Source organism: Cupressus sempervirens, chromosome 8 (genome assembly GCF_028749045.1).
Source record: "Cupressus sempervirens isolate cs-2001-9-10 chromosome 8, ASM2874904v1, whole genome shotgun sequence".
NCBI classification, from domain to species: Eukaryota; Viridiplantae; Streptophyta; class Pinopsida; order Cupressales; family Cupressaceae; genus Cupressus; species Cupressus sempervirens.
Window position 1 is genome coordinate 735,097,947 of NC_143125.1, and position 17,071 is coordinate 735,115,017.

At 31.6% G+C, this 17,071-nt stretch overlaps 1 protein-coding gene across 1 annotated transcript; it reads right to left on the reverse strand.

The window, feature by feature from the left end:
- Positions 1–7,145: 7,145 nt before the first annotated feature.
- On the reverse strand, positions 7,146–7,963 carry LOC149544526 (chemocyanin-like). Its single transcript, XM_089795981.1, has 2 exons — positions 7,792–7,963; positions 7,146–7,585 (listed from the first exon to the last, which is right to left on the reverse strand). The coding sequence occupies exons 1-2, from the start codon at positions 7,961–7,963 to the stop codon at positions 7,146–7,148; spliced, it is 612 nt and encodes a 203-aa protein (XP_089652107.1).
- Between the last annotated feature and the right edge of the window lie 9,108 nt (positions 7,964–17,071).

Consider the following 17,071-nt stretch of genomic DNA (forward strand, 5'->3'; position numbering starts at 1 on the left):
CTAAAAAGATAATTTTTTTGTACTCGAAAATGCCTCAAGTGCTAGTATAGAGAATGCTTGGTTGTGACCTTCCATTCCATAGTATGCCTTGTCATTATGAGAGGATACTAGTGGCCGCATAAGAATTAGTAGGGACCCATGGAGTCCTAAGCTAACTGCCAGGGTAACTTCTACATGATATATGCGATGACACTTGCCCGCTTATAGAGTAGGTTTCTTACATGTCTTTGTGTGCCTCTGGGATTAGATGTTGATTTTGTGATTGGAACCTTTGAGTTGGTATGCTTTTAGGATTCTTGGACTTAGAGAGTATTTATGCTATGTGATTTTGATAGCCTATTTGGGACTTGAGATTATCTCCTCAGTGCAGTGGGAGTGGACCATTTAGGTTCCACGCGGTTAGGTGGTAGTTCTTTATCACTCTTATCATTTGAGATCCATTTGAGACATCATGGCTGATGCATTCTTTGTTGGCATCTATCTTCATGGATTATGATGGTAGAGATGTATCCTCACATTGATGATTTGCATATGTTAGATGATGTTATCTTATGCTTTACTTGCATGTTAGATTTCTTTATGTATATATAGTATGATTTAGGAGTGACATTCCTACTATGATAATATCAATGATCTCTTTGGTGACTTGGGATGTTACACACAAAGGGATGGCTAGGATCCATGATTGTCTAATGATGCTATTTATGGTTGGGAGGAACCGTGCACTTAGTTAATTATGTTCGATGATTTATGGTTATGATGATGTATCATGTATGATTTATGGTTTCATTTATGTTATTGTGTCATGGATTAGAGTTAGTATAATGACGTACTTTATTTACATAGATGTATATTCTTTTAAGCCTTTCATACCCTATGGCATGTGCAGTGGATGATTGAGCATTCGAAAATGTAATTTATGAATGTTGGACTAGTCATTATTATTTCATGTGGATGTAATATTAAAGGAAACATAATTAGTAATGTTAGATGTGATTCAACGTTAAGGGATCCATGAAGAATGTAACCTGTTATGTGTGTTATGTTTACTTTCATTTGAATTGTTGTTATTGCTTCCTCTATCATGTGAATGATGTAGATGGTTTTACTTTCATGTTTTTTTTTTTTTTAAATGCTACTAAACTTAGTGAAACTTTAGGTTAATTCTTTGGATTCCTTGGCAGGGCATTACAGCTCTGGAATCTTGTTTGAGACCATATAGTGCTTTGTGTAATTTGCAGACTATCTTTTGTCAAGATAAAAAAAACTCTTTAGTTGTTTAATATAGACTTCTTCATCAAGAATTCCATTCAAGAAAGTAGATTTAACATCCATCTGATATACTTTGAATCCTCTATGTGTTGCATATACAAGTAAAGTCCTAACACCTTCTAGTCTTACAACAGGGGTGAATGTTTCACCATAATCAACATCTTCTTCTATAAAGTAGACTTTGCATACTTTTTCTTTGTTTCTTGACACTTTTACATCTTCATTCAGCATATTTCTAAATACCCATTTTGTACCAATCACATTTTTATCCTTAGGCCTAGGTACAAGAGTCCAAAATTTTTTCTTTTCTATTTGTTCTATTTCTTCATTCATAGGCTCAATGCAACTTTCATTTTTTAGTGCCTCTTTAACACTTCTAAGTTCAAATTCAACAAGTAAATATGTACCTTTTAGTTTTCTTCTTGTCATAGTTCCATCTGATTTATCTCCAATAATCTGATTAGGTGTATGATTCCTTCTGACATACCTAGCCAATATAGATTCTTAGCCTTTTGAATGAATTGCATTGTCTTCATTTTGAATTTCAATTTTAGGCTCAGCTTGTTCAGTCTATGGATCAAGTCCTTCAGACTTGGTAGGCATTAACTTAGTAACTTTGGAATGTGACTCAGGTCACTATGACTTAGTTTGCACTTCCTACAACTCAGTAACTGGGGCTTGGGAGGTGAAGTCTCCTTATTGTTAGAAATGCCTAGCAATGTATCAGATTTGAAGTAAACAAATTTCCTATAATCTTCTGGTTCCATTTTGCTTTCTTCTTTAGTGATTTCTACAAACTCATCAATTCTCACATGTGCACTTTCTATGATCTTGTGAGTAGAAAAATTCAAACATTTATATGCTTTACTTTTGTAGGAATATCCTAGAAATATACCTTCATCACCTTTTACATCAAACTTTCCTTTTCTAGATTCTTTCAAGATATAATATTTCATGCCAAATACTTTTAAGTAACTTACATTGGGTTTGTAGACATACCATAGTTTATAGGGAGTTTTATCTAAGTCCTTCAACTGTACATAGTTGAAATTTCCTTCTAGTATTTAATAGCAACATTGTTTTCAATCATTAGTGTCATTGCACAATTCATGATGGATCTATTTCTTCTTTTAGCTATTCCATTCTACTCAGGAGTACCACAGGTTGATACTTGTCTTTTGATTCATCTTTCAATGCATAAATTATTGAATTCATCGGACATGAATTCACCACCTCTATTTGATCTTAAGAATTTCAATAGTTTTCCTATTTCCTTTTCTACTCTTGCCAAATTCCATTTGAATTTCTCAAATGCATCTAACTTTTCTTTTAGATACATAACAGTCATCATTCTAGATTAGTCATCAACAAAAAGAATAAAGAATTTTGCTCCACTATAACTTTCTATTCCAATTGGTCCACATAAGTCAATATGCACAATTTCAAAGACATCTTTAGATTGATAGTTTTTTCTCTTAAAACTAGTCTTTCCCATTTTACCAATTTGATAGTTTTTGTATAAACCAACATCTGGTTTCTTTAAACTAGGGATACCTCTTACTTGTATAAATTTTCTTATCTTGACCATATTGTCAAAGTTTACATGACATAGTCATTTGTGCCATAACCAACTTTCTTCTACTTGAGCAATAAGACATGAGCAATCACCAAGATCAAGATAAAATTGGTTACTTTTTGTCTACTTGCCCGATCCAATCAGATTCCCTTTGTCATCCAGCAATCTTGCCTTTCCATGCATGAATTCTACCTTGAATCCAATGTTAATTAGCTATGCCACACTTAGTAGATTAAGTTTTAGTCCTTCAACCCAATAAGCATTGTCATATACGAGTTCATTGGTTAATGAGATACATCTTTTTCCTTTTATGTAACAAGGTTTATTGTTTCGAAACCTTACACTACATCCATCATAGTGTTCAAAATGTTCAATTTTTTTTTTCTCTCCACTCATATGGTGTGAATATCCATTATCTATGATCCATGTATCATTTTTACTAACATGAGAGATAAGTGCCATCTTATCTCCTTCATCATCTAATTTATCTTATACAACAATGTATACTATTTCATCCTCATTGTTATTAGAACCTTTAGCCATAAAACAAGTTTTTTTACCTTTGTCTTGTGGGTTTTGTGACCTTTGAATTCCTTTTTTCCTTTGTAATTGTGGCTCTTCTTCTCATCGTTACTATCTTTGTTTGGACACCTGGCAAAAAATATGACCAATTCCTTCATATGAAAAATAGATTAGCGAAACTTTACCTTTGTACTTTCCTCTACTCTTGAAATGCTTCTTTGCAAGTAAAGCTTTGACAACTTTAAGATCACTATTAGAACTTTCCTTGATTTCCTCTTCACTTTTTGAATGATTGTCCTTTATTTTCATGTCTTTTTCTTCGAGTGAAAGTTTAGCTTCAAATGCAGACTCAATATTTTTGGAAGCTAGAACATAATTGTCAAAGTTGTCTAGATCAAAAGTTGTCAATCTTCCTACTAGGGCATCCAAGCCTAACTTGTTATTTGAATCACATCTCTTTTCTTGAATAGCAGATACTCTAATTACATACATGGGAAGCAAAGTTTTGAGAATTTTACTTACAATAGTTTCTTCTTTGATTTCTCCTCTGAATGCTTTGATTGTACTAACACTGGCTTTGATTCTTTCTGCATATTTAGCAACATTTTCATCTTCTCTCATCCTCATCTGGTCAAATTATCCTCTAAGGATTTCTTCTTTGGCTCTCCTTACATTTTTCATCACCACCATATATATACTTTAGCTTGTTCCACATATCAAAAGTAGTTTTATAGTCTTTGATCTCATCAAAATCGTCATAGCTAAGAACAAATACAATGTCAATCATCATGATGTTATGGTTCTTTTTCCCAGTGAAATCTCTAATAAATAATGTACCAATAGGAGTTTTGTATTCTTCAACAAGGTATTTTCAACTTGAATCATTGATGGTTGTGAGATGAAGCATCATAAGTCCCTACCATACTAAAGAGTTATCTCTATTTAGCTTTGGAATCTCTCTCTTGTAAGACATCCTGATTTTTAGCTTAGGCCTTGAAAGCTTCCTGCAAGCACCAAATGCTTTGATACCAATTGTTGGAAATATAAGAAGAGTAACTAAGAAGTGGGGGGGAGGGGTGCAGAGGGTGTGGGTGGGGGGCATGGTGAATCTGTTACCACTAAAGTAAATCCCACATCCCTTAGATATCAACTTGAAATTTAGACTAATAAAACTAATTATTGCTAATGCTCGATAAACAAACATAAATTGTTGTAACTCAGTGATCAATTATCATTAAAATGTTATTAGTAATTACTTTACATTAATTTGCACACATGAGAGAAAAAAATGAACACATGACACACCAAAATTTAATGTGGAAAACCAATATGGGAAAAACTACCAATGTAACTAGCTATTATTTTTCACTCTTCTGAATTGAGCCCTATTAGCAGCCAACCTAGTTAAAGGTTACAAAACACACTATTAGGTGTGACCCTATTAGGAGTGGCCTTGTAAAAGGTCTTAAAATAATTCAATGGAATTGCCACCTTGTTAGAGGATTTACAACTTGTTGTTAAACCAACTCGGTTAAGAGATTTTACATTACTGCTACAATGGTTAGAGAGTAACAATGAAATGACCTAATTGTGATGCAACTGAATTGCTAAACCCACATCTCTGTTCTACTTATACTTGATCATTCTTGATCGAATGTTACTTTTCTACTCCACAAGGATACCTGCTTATCCTTCAAGTTTGCTTCCTCTCTTTTCTCCTTTTAATTAAATCAACACACTTGCACACACACTTGAAATCTCAATTTGACCTTATACTTATATCATCCAGATTGTCAAGTATGCTCAAATACAAATTAGAATGACCAATATTTGTTACCAGAGTTGGCTAGAACCAATACTTGATATAATTAAGCTTCATATGCCAAAATAATAAAATCCTTCATTAGCTGACCCTGCTTGGTGAAAACTAGTTCTGAGATGATTTCCTATGTTAACCAATGGAGGCTCGGTTAACACTGCAAACATGCAAAAAGCCTTTGGTAATCGAGTGGGCTCGGTAGACACTACCTTTTCATAGAGTAAACTTAGAATGCTCGGTACACAAGGAAAACTATCTTACTAACCAAGTGAGCTCTTTATGCACTGACTGTCATTTGATATGACATTTATGTAACATCAAAGACAATACACAATTAAACAACTATATCCAATAGATATAAGTTCTATCATTTTTTCTCACATCTTAGTCAATCCATATATTGTTATTTTTTCTTCTAGTGCTAGCATTTTCTCTAATGTTATGTTATAAAACTAATTTTAGACCAAGAAAATTGATTTAGAAGTGGATTACTTTGAAGAGATACTTGATAATTAGGGAGATACCCAATGTAGTCTTTTCATGGTGATCAGAGATATTGTCCAACAACCAATGTTGAGGAAAATAATTCTTTATCTAATGCTATTTTCTAAACAAGTATCAAACACCTCACTATTGGTTCAGCAATAGGATTTATTCAAGTTATTGATTGTCCACCTTCCCTTCTCCTAGGACTTCAAATTCTTGGTGACCTTCACTTTTTACAGGCTTATGGAGGTGCTAGAGAAAGATATGAAATTGATGAGTGGTGTCACTTCTTCTTCTGACTGGGGACTAAATTGATGTAAGGTGAATTTACTTATCAATACCCCCACCTCCCCTCACTACTTTTCTTCTCTCTACTTTCTATATTTTCATGTCATTTTGGCAATACTTAAAGACTGTGCACATGTAAAGATTAGGGACTGGGGTATGATCTTGTCATTTTCTTTTAATATTTATAGTTTTAAATTTAAATGTACACATATTCATCTAAACTTATTAAATTCTAAGTTCAATAGTTTTTGTTAGAATAAAGTATACAAATGTATAATCGCATAGTTTATTTAGTACAATAGATTCCATATGCAACATAAAAATATCAAAGGCTTGATAACAATTCTTTTCAAAACTAAATGTAGTGTGGCCAAGTTCATCTTAGAGAGTTAATTATATTAATGTGAAAATCAAATGATTGTTTGATAATTTTCATTAGTGACTTTATAAAAACGCATTAGATATACTCTAATATTCAATTAATAATCACATGAATTTTTATTTATTTATTTAAGATTAATGATAGCCATATTAAACAAGAAAGAAATAATTTTCTTGATTAATTTAGAAAAGTATTAAATCAAACCTAAATATAATTTATTGTAGAAATGTTTGAAAATTGTGATAAATCATATGATTATTTAATGCACTTCTTTTAACAAACATTATTTTGAATGTCCCTTTTTAATGGTAAAATGAGCATTTTACTTTGCCTTTTTTGGTAAATGTTATACGTTAAAAAAAAAAAAAAAATTATGGTAATTTAATCAAATAATTCATTGAAATAAAACATTAAAATAAATTTGGTTTCAGTGCTTCTAAGACTAATTATTTAACATCCAAATCTAACAAGATAATCTTATAAAATAAGTTAAAAACTAAATTTAAATAATTTAGAACAATATTTGTAATATATTATAAATGTTTATTTATTTCATATAAGATTTGTAGAATTTCATATATTTCCCATATACCTTTTTTAAGAGATACATGTAAGGGTAACACGAAGTGTTATAACAACAATAGGACCAAACGACACTTAAATAAAAATCACTAGGCTGTCATGCATATTATTGGAGTGTATGGAGAATACTGAAACCGGAGTTTTATCGGAATCAAGGATCCCCAAATATTAATATTATGAGGAAAACACTTTTATAGTTGAAGAACGAAAAGACCCTTTCAATGCCATGGAAGCCATGTTAGCCAGGAGATCGAGGAAAAATCTGAAGTAGATTCGGGAGAAGGAGTAAGAGAGGAATCAGGAGAAATATTCCTGGCACTTCCGATTTGAGGAGCCTGAGAAGGAGCAATGTGCGGATGGGGGCGTGGTTTTCTCACAGTGATTTGAAGTTTCATGCCGCCTTCACAGTGACCGGGCGTTCCACAAATAAACCACACATGTCCCGGTGAGCTTAAAACTATTTTATCGCTTCCGCTTTCATAAAGTCCCATGTTCGGATGGCTAATGCACTTCGCATAGGCTGTCCGGTTTACTCTCACAACATTGTGCATGCTCATCTCAGAATGCCCATAGTTAAACACTGATTTACCAGCCACGGCCAGAAGATTAGAAAACAGAAAATTCCAAGGAAATAAACCATAAGGAAGCAATCTAATCACTACATTAATAAACAAGAATACAAAGATTCACTTGTTGGATTAGGTTTGATTGATACAAAATGAATTATCAATGCAATGCAAAAGCCTAAAAGCCTTAATGTAAAAGGAATGAATGATTTGGATTTAACTCCGAGATTTAACATATGACAAAATGATGATGAAGCATATAGAAATGAAGAGAGGAATAATGGAATACAAGTAGTACCGAGCTTATCTCCGACATGGAATGTTTTGGCCGCTGCCCATTTCTGATAATCATAGTCCAACGTCCAACCGTGTTCATCTCCCACGGTGTATACATTTGTACCCTGGCATGTGATCAGAAGTGATAGCAGATAACCCACAGCAAAAAATACAAAAGTCATTCGCATTGCCATTGTCTCAAACGCAAATTATCGTGTAACCAGGTGCTGCAGATGAGATAAAATGAAGTTGATGTAGGGTTTATATAGTTTACATTTTGCACCGGAAATTCGTATGGTGATTCCTTTCTTAAATACAGCAATTAACCTGCTTTCATTTTATTGGTAAACTTGGCAGACAATTCAGTTCCATATTTAATATGCGAATGCCGGATCTCACAAGTGTCTCGTACGCATCCTCAGTTAGGGTTTCTTTTGACTTACACATTGGCGTTATGGAAAAAACGAGCGGAATCATGTTTCCCATGCAGCATCGGCTGCCAATTTTAGAAAGCATTTGAGAAGATGGTGGAAAATGTGTTGGTGTGATTCAGTTAAGTGCAGTATTAAATGATAGTTGACAGATTTGATTGTAAGCATGGGACCTGCTGCTTTTACTTCATCAAAAGATTATTTCAGTTTATTTTTTAATATTTAACAATGGCTGATTAGCTAAGAATGAGCGTTCTTATGGAATTATTAAATTCAGTGAATGCAGGTGCTCGTTAAATAGTTGTGCTTATAGAGTATGAGATAATTTAGGCAGGGTTAGTGGAACTAAATTTAATAGTACGGCGTTAAAAATCACACGCTTTAAGTTTTACAAAATATATTTATTTTTGGTAATAAATATTGAAAACTATGCAAATGATAATTATATTTAGCAAATGTTTGTAAGAAATATGTTTTTATTAAATGGAAATTGGTTTAATAAAATTAGAAGTAGTAAAAATACTAAGCATTTAACAATAATTAAAATATAGAATCTACTAACTAAAAAATCATTTATACACAAGCTACATACTATTTATCAAACTCCTCTCTCTCTCCTCTTTCTTTTTTTTTTTTTCCTTTTAGAATATTATCAACTTTAATATTCGTAAGCTTTTTTAACAATACTATATGCAAGTAATCTCGTCACCCTCGCTCCTATTTATAACATGTTTGTATTCTTAAAAGTGATCCATGTTCTATTTAACCATCTAGGGCCCAAGAATGTGTGCATTCTTGTCCAATTTCATAGAGGTAGAAGGCAAAGAAGGGTGACCTATAAACATTACTTCTAAAGCCTTTGGATGCTCATTCAACTTTTTCAAACTCTTCGTCATGTTATCCAAACTACCTTTTCTAACTATTATAAGAACTCTTATCTTGTTTTGAATTCAAAACACAAAGTCTATATTTTTAATGTAATGTTCACAATCTTCTTTCAAATCATTTATACCCATTTCTAAAGCTTGTATAATAGTGATAATGTGCTTGGATCTTGTGAGTGACTATTTCCAAGAGCATTTATCTCATTCACAACACAAGATATTAAAGAATGGTAGATTTCAATCATATGTTTATTATCTCTATCAACTAAAGGGTTATTTTGCAATGACAAGCCCTTCTCAAAAAAGTTTTTCTGTTTTTATGGATAGGGAGATCTAAATGAACTCCCAAAGCCATATCATTCATGCTCTAAGGAGGAAAAATAGGGGATGGGTCAAACATAAAGTGAGACTTCAAACTAGAACTAAACCTAAAAATATTTTTCTTATTCTTGGTAAAAAGGCACCAAGAAGGTTTACTACTAAGTTTTTACTTACCTAAAACCATATCTTTCTCTTTCTATTTCATATAAAGATTAGGGTCCATTGAGATAGGGACAATGTGACCCAAAGGGGTACAATATGAGACCTCATCATACAAATTTAGAACATTCTTATACGAAGGGGTGTAAGTAAGGCTCATATTATTTTTATAAATGTGAAATACCACATCATTGTTAGAATAATTCCTTGTTAGAATAAGTCCGCATAGTGGACCCTCACATTATTTTTGAACTCAATTCCATCTTTGAGGGGAAGATATCTTTTTTTTGAAAAATTTATAGTATGCTTCATGGGAAAAGTACAAAAGTGTGTCACCTTTTAGGCTAAATTATCATAATCATGGAATTTGAGTATTTCTATCTAAAAAGTAATTTTCTTGAAACATATGATCTAGATGATTTCATTCTAACTAAGTTATATATGGTCTCACACTTTTCCAAGTGGAAATACCTATTAGATGTATGTTTTATACTAGTTTTTATCCAATTATTGAAAAAATAAAATTATTTCAAAAAAGTGGTGTTTCAATAACTCTAACTATTTCTTATGGTATTTTTTTAATAACATATAAACACCATTTTATAGAACTTAGCATCAATAACATTCTGATATGAATTTTACAATGTTTTAATTAGATCTAGTGCATTGTAATAAAAAAATTCTATAGGGACATAATTTAACACTTGAAAAAATGTCAATTTTGAGAAAGAAATTAATAATAAATCATATTAAAAAAATTAAAAATTATATGGTGTTTTAAAGGGGAGAGTCCTCTTTTAGAATATATAATTGTTTTTCTATTTAGAATAGATTTCTTGTGAAAAATGTGGTCTGAGATGAAAATTATCAATTTCAGGTGAGTTGAAATTTGAATCATTATAAAAGGAAAAATATAGGTCTAAAGCCAAATTTTTTTTTTATTATTGTTCTATCTATGAATTTTATCTATAACATAGTCTAAGATCAAAGTTAAATAAGTTTATTTTCATATAATTTTGCGGTTGGAACTAGACCCCTAATTTTTAGTGTTTTTCAACAGCTAAAAAATTATGTATGGAAATTAGGAAAAGGTATCAATTCTTATTCCAAATAATTATGAAAAATTATAATCCTAAAATTTATCCATTTCTACACATTTCATTAGTTTACTTCATTTCCAAATTCAAAATAATAATACCAATTTTGTGACATTGAAGGTGAACAGTTATACTTTCGTTAGCCTTTTCATTTACAAAAGGGTGACATAGGTTTGCCTTTTTACCCTCATAGCTAAATGAATCAGGTTCTTATGAAGAAAAAAGAGAAGTTTAAATTTAGTCTGCACATGTAGCCTATGATCAAGCAATAATAAGTAGAAAGAAAATTATATGCATCGGTTATGCATACAATAAATAAGGATAAAAATGTGATCGATAAAATATTATAAAATTTTCTATCAGATACGAGATATTGCATAAATATCTTATCTGAATCTATTTATGTTTTCTTAAAAGAAGCTCTTTCAAAATGCCCATCAATATACTTTCTTAGATTATCTTTTTCATTTTGCTCATAGAAGATTTCCTTTCTCATTGTGATTTTGCATCTTTACGAGAATAGTGTTTGAAACCTTATTGATAAAATTTAATTGATTTTTTCGTATTATACTCCATACACTTTTATAGCACCCTTGTTTCATACTTCAACAAAGGCTTCCATTACCTTAGCTCCCATGTCATGGATTCTAGCCATATAGAAATTCAAGCATCTCTCTAAAACTACACGCCATATAGTACTCATTATTTTTCTATTTACAATAAACCATGTTTTTAAATTTGTTCTTGTCTCCCTCTATTTTACTTAAATCACAAGAATCTACAAACAAGAAAAAAGGGGAACCAAAGAGATAAACCAAAAGTATTATTTACATAATTCTTCATTCATTAATAATAAATGGAACCCTCAAAAGGATAACCATTTGCATGCATCATAAAATAATTTCCAATATAGTCATCAATTAATATTTCACAACATCATTGCATATAAAAATTTGAATATCTACTAGGATTTAAACATTAATATCCTAATTAAACTAACAAATTTTTATTTAGAACACACATATTAGCCATTTTTTTAGGTACATAGTTACCTTCATTAAAAAAATGGGAGATGTTGAACTTCTCAAACATAATAGCCATATAGTTAAAAAAATCAATAGTATTTTTAGTGCTCTAACTTAGAGGAACATTTTTGGCTAAGAAATTTATCATGTTATAATTAGATAAAGTGGGATATGGACCAAATGTGAACAAAAAAGAAATAGCAAATTCATAAAGCAACATCTAGTCAAAATAACAAGTAAGAAGAAATTCACAAGAAGTGAATTCAATTATCCAAGGTCCAAATGTATAAACAAAAATTTCCACGACTTAGTGAACCCATAAAACATTTATCTCCATCATGCATGCATGCATCCATAAGTTTATGTAATCACTTAAACTTGTAGGTTACTATCAAATCTACTTGAGGAAGTGTAAACATGAAACATAACAGATTCACCAACAGACTTGACACAATGATTTACATGGAAACCCAATTTGAGAAAAAACATGAGTAACATGCTATTATTTTCACTCTTCTAAAGTGATGCACTATGAAAGGCTAACCCTATTAAAGGTTACAATACACACTGTTAAATGTGACCCTATTAAAGGATTTCAATCACCCTATTAGGAGTGAGCCTTGTTAGAGGACTTTAGACCATTCACTTGGAATGTCACCTTCTTAAAGGATTTACAAATGACTCTTAAGTCGACCTTAATCTAAAGGATTTACCCTAGACTAATACAATTGTTAGATAGTAACAGTAAGACTTGCTTTGATAACAAATTACAACTTCATTTGTTGATTACAAATAACTATTTTAGTCCTCAATTCTACTTGGCCTTCTTACTTTTCAGCTCTATCATCATGTTCACCCTTCAAGCATTCATATCCTTAAGCCTTATTTCTTAACATGCCAATGTAGTCTCTTCTCTTAGGTCACTTTATGAAGCAAAAACCCTTGACTTCTTGTCCTCCTTAATTTCTCACACTTAACTACCTTTGCTTCTGACTAGCCATTCCTATAAATAGAAAATTAAGATCTTTTGTCACTAATTCTTCATCATCCAAATTAGGGTTAGGATAGATTAGGTAGGATACAATGAATGTATCCCACGTTTCATATCTCTTCTAGAAACTTCTACCTAAATCCTCTTTGAATTTTCCTACAAATGGTTTACCTTGAATTTTGTGCTAGTAGCTCATCAATCTTATCTTCCACTTGGTTCATAGATTCCAAGAAAATAATTTTGTTGGCTTAGATCCATTGAATTCACAATCTTATAAATAATGCATCCACTCAGCATTATGTGGCTTTTGATGCTCAACATACATTGTGTTGCTCGGCATCCTTTGTGAATTTACTCAATACGAACTAATGTTTACTGGTGGTCGACATCAAATAAACTTTACTCGACATCCACTATTCTTGTTGGCATACATTAGAATGAGCTTTTACTTGGATCTAACTAATTTTCTACTTGGGTTGTACTAACTTTTCTTGGTGCTTGCTCTCCACTCGGTCAAGCTTGGTAGACAACCTTTATGTAACTTGTTCTTCTAAAATTTTAGTGTAACCATCCTTCGTAACCTTAGGCATATTTTCAATACATCATGTTATCACTGTCTTAATTAATTCTTTTAATTCTTTACATAATTGTTACCCAACCTTTCCTTTAGGTTCTATTGTTACATCTTTTGATCAAATCTTCTTCATCAATCAACTAAGTGATAGTACTTAAATCATATAAGGAGTTTTCTTACCAAAAAATAGTAGGTTTGACATCAATGACAACACAATCATTGAAATATGCAATCTTCTTCAACAGTCTCCTTCTTGTAATCTAATCACAATAATCTCCATCAACAATGATCTTTTTCAATCTGATCGCAACAATCTCCCTCTTTGGCATTGATGGCAAACCAAACTAATCAACCAAATGAAAAATCACCTTGTTCAACCAAACTTACTAGGTTAAACTAGTAAGACAATACCAAAACGAAAATAATTCCTTGTATTGAAATCTCTTCCTCTATCAGCAACTTCCATCTTTTGAATAGGTTACAAAACTCTTTCTTATAACTCTCTCTGACTTTCTTCTTATATCTCCCTCTTACTAGGTAGATGTTAGGATTTCTCCCTTTAACATCCATCTTCTATTCTATTTCTTCCTCTAATAAGTAAATCTCTCCAATTATCATTCTTTTGATCAGCAATTATCTCCCTCTAATATTGATTTTATATTTCTCCCTCTGATAAATAAATCTCTCCCTCTTGCTTGGCATTTATGTCTTGATATCTTCCTCTTGATCAGTAAATCTCTCCTTCTTTGACAATAATGCCAAAGAATTTTCATCTTAACGTGCAGATATGAGCTTTTTAGTTTCATCAATTTCTTCCTCTATCATCTTGCTTGTGATTGATTTGAAGTTTTAGCTCTTTGATTACTTTAGGTAGCTCCTAATGTAAGGTCCTCTACATCAATTTGTAACATATGAAAATCAGCTTGTTTGATGTAGGGCACTCCTCTTTGATACTTAAATATCTTTTGATAGGTGTATCACCCCTAGTTTACCTCTTAGATACTCATGAGAATCCTTAGTTTATGCTTTTGTAAATACATTAGCAATTTTCTCTTTTGCATTAACATATTCCATCTTCACTTCTTTATCTTGAACTAATTCTCTCAAGTAATGATACTTGATTACAATGTACTTTTTCTTTGTGTGCATCACAAGATTCTTTGATATATTCATAGCACTCATATTATCAAAATAAAGTATCACTGGTTCTGTGATCTCTTCCTTCATATGTTTGAGTAGCTATTTGATCCATACGATGTTTTTATAATTTACAATAGCAACAACATATTCAACTTCAGCAATAGATTGTGAGGTGCAATTTTTTTTCTTGCTAGTCCATGTACCAGTCTCTTGCCTAAGAAAAAATGCTTCTCCACTAGTAATTTTTCTATCATCAACGTTTCCAACCCAATCAGCATTAGTTTAGGCTCTTAATTTAAATTTCTCATTTTTCTTATAGTATAGACCATACTCCTTTATTCCTTTTAGATATCTCATTATTCTCTTCATAGCCGTCAAATGATTCTCCCTGGAATTAGCAAAGAATCTTGCATCTATCCCTTTAGATGATGCAATGTCAAGTTTGTTACGTACCACATATTGTAATTTTCCAATCATAGACCTGTATAGTGTTTGATTCACTTCAGATAAATCATCATTCTTTGACAACTTAGGTCCTATCACCATAGGTGTACTTACTAGTTTTGAATCCTCCAATCTAGAAGTTTTTAGTATTTTTTGACATATTTTGACTGGGAGATTTATATACCATATTTCATCTAATATATTTGCAAACCCACAAAGAATTTGATCTCTCCAAACATAGATATTTCAAATTCTTGCTTCATTTTATTTGCAAAAGCTTTACTTAAGGCATCTTGACCTCCAAATATGATATCATCAACAAAAAATTTAGATAAAAAATACCTTTTTCTTTCTCTATCTTTATGTATAGATTGTTTTTATTATTAGTCCTTTCAAATCCAATCTTCACAAGATACTTATGAAGTCTCTCATACGATGCTCTTGGTGCTTGTTTCAAAACATATAGAGATTTGTGTAGTTTGCATAGCATGTTCTTATTGTTAATATCAATAAAACCTTCTAGCTATTCTATGTAAACTTCTTCCTCTAATATGCCATTAAAAAATGAAGATTTAGCATCCATTTGATAAAATTTGAAACCTTTGTATACACAATAAACAAGTAAAGTTCTTACTCCTTCCAATCTAATTAAGGGAGAAAATGTCTCTCCATAGTCGATTCCTTCTTCTTGTGCACATCCCTTGTAGAATAATCTTGCCTTGTTCCTTGTTACTTCACTATTTTCATCTAGCTTCTTTTTGAAAACCGACTTGGTGCCACTCACATTCTTGTCTTCTAGTTTGGGAACTAGAGTCCATGTCTTGTTTTTCTCAATTTGTTTAATCTCTTCTTTTATGGCCTTACTCTAGTCTTCATCTTCTAATGCATCTTTTACGAATTTGAGTTCCTTCATGATCAACAAACATAGATCATTTCTTAATATGTTTCTTTCTATTGGCATATCATCTTTATCTCCAATAAATTGTGTAGCAAGATGATGTCTTTTGACATTTTTAGACAATCTTGGTTCAGCTGTTATTTCTTCATTTGATCTTTCTGTTTTAGAATCATTTTGTACATCTTTGTCAGCTAACTCAGTATCACTACTAATCCCAAAATTTGAATGTGCTTTAGCTTCATTTTGTAACTTGGCATCTTAATGTACCTTAGTTACTGAATGCAACTCGACATTCATAGTCTATAACTTGGCAGTCACTGAAACTTGCTATTCGTTTCTAGCTTGATTTGTAGTATCTTCTTTAGTAGGCATACCTTCATAAGAGTATACAAATTATTTGTATTCTTCTGGTTCTTTCATACATTGAACCTCATATACTTCTATGTATTCATCAAAATTCACATTTACACTTTCCACAAATTTCTTAATGTTAGTATTTGAACACTTGTAAGCTTTACTTCTTGTGGAAAATCCTAGGAATATACCTTCTTCACATTTTGCATTAAGTTTACCATTCATGAATTCTTTAAGAATGTAACATTTTCTTCCAAATACCTTAAAGTATTTTACATTGGGTGAGTATCAATACCGTAGTTCAAGAGGTGTTGAATGAGTACCTTTCTTGACTTGTACATGGTTCAAGGTATAGACAACTATACTTATAGCTTCTCTCTAGTATTTAAAAGAAACATTCTTCTCCATTATGAGTGTTCTAGCACAGTCCATTATAGATCTATTCCTCCTTTCAACAATTCCATTTTGTGGAGGAGTTCTAGGGGAAGATGTCTTTCTTTTGATTTCTTTGTCATTAAAGAACATCTCAAATTCATTTGATGTGAATTCTCCTCCTTTGTTAGATCTTAAGCACTTCATTATTTTACATGTTTCCTTCTTAACTCTTGCTAAGTACCACTTAAGCATTTAGAAGACATTAGATTTCCTTTTTAGAAACATAGGTATCACCATTCTAGAGTAATCATTAACAAACACACAAGTCAGTATGAACAATCTCTAGTATTCCTTTAGAGGTATAAGTTTCATTTTTAGAACTTGACTTTGTCATCTTGCCCAACTGACATTGTTTGCACATTACATTATTAGGTTTCTTTAACTTAGGAAATCCTCTGACCTTTCTCATGTTACTAATCCTAACTAGGTTATGAAAATTTACATGACATAACATTTTGTGCCACAACCATACATCATCAAATATTACAATTCAACAAGTAGCATCATCTATATCAAGATAGAATTGATTACTTCTAGTCTAATCACCTT

Excerpts from the sequence above, each read along its gene's own strand:
- LOC149544526 (XM_089795981.1), bottom strand. The coding sequence starts at position 7,963 with ATGGCAATGCGAATGACTTTTGTATTTTTTGCTGTGGGTTATCTGCTA. Across the intron at positions 7,586-7,791 it reads CCATGTCGGAGATAAGCTCG|TGATTAGATTGCTTCCTTAT; the intron begins GTACTACTTGTA and ends TTATTAATGTAG.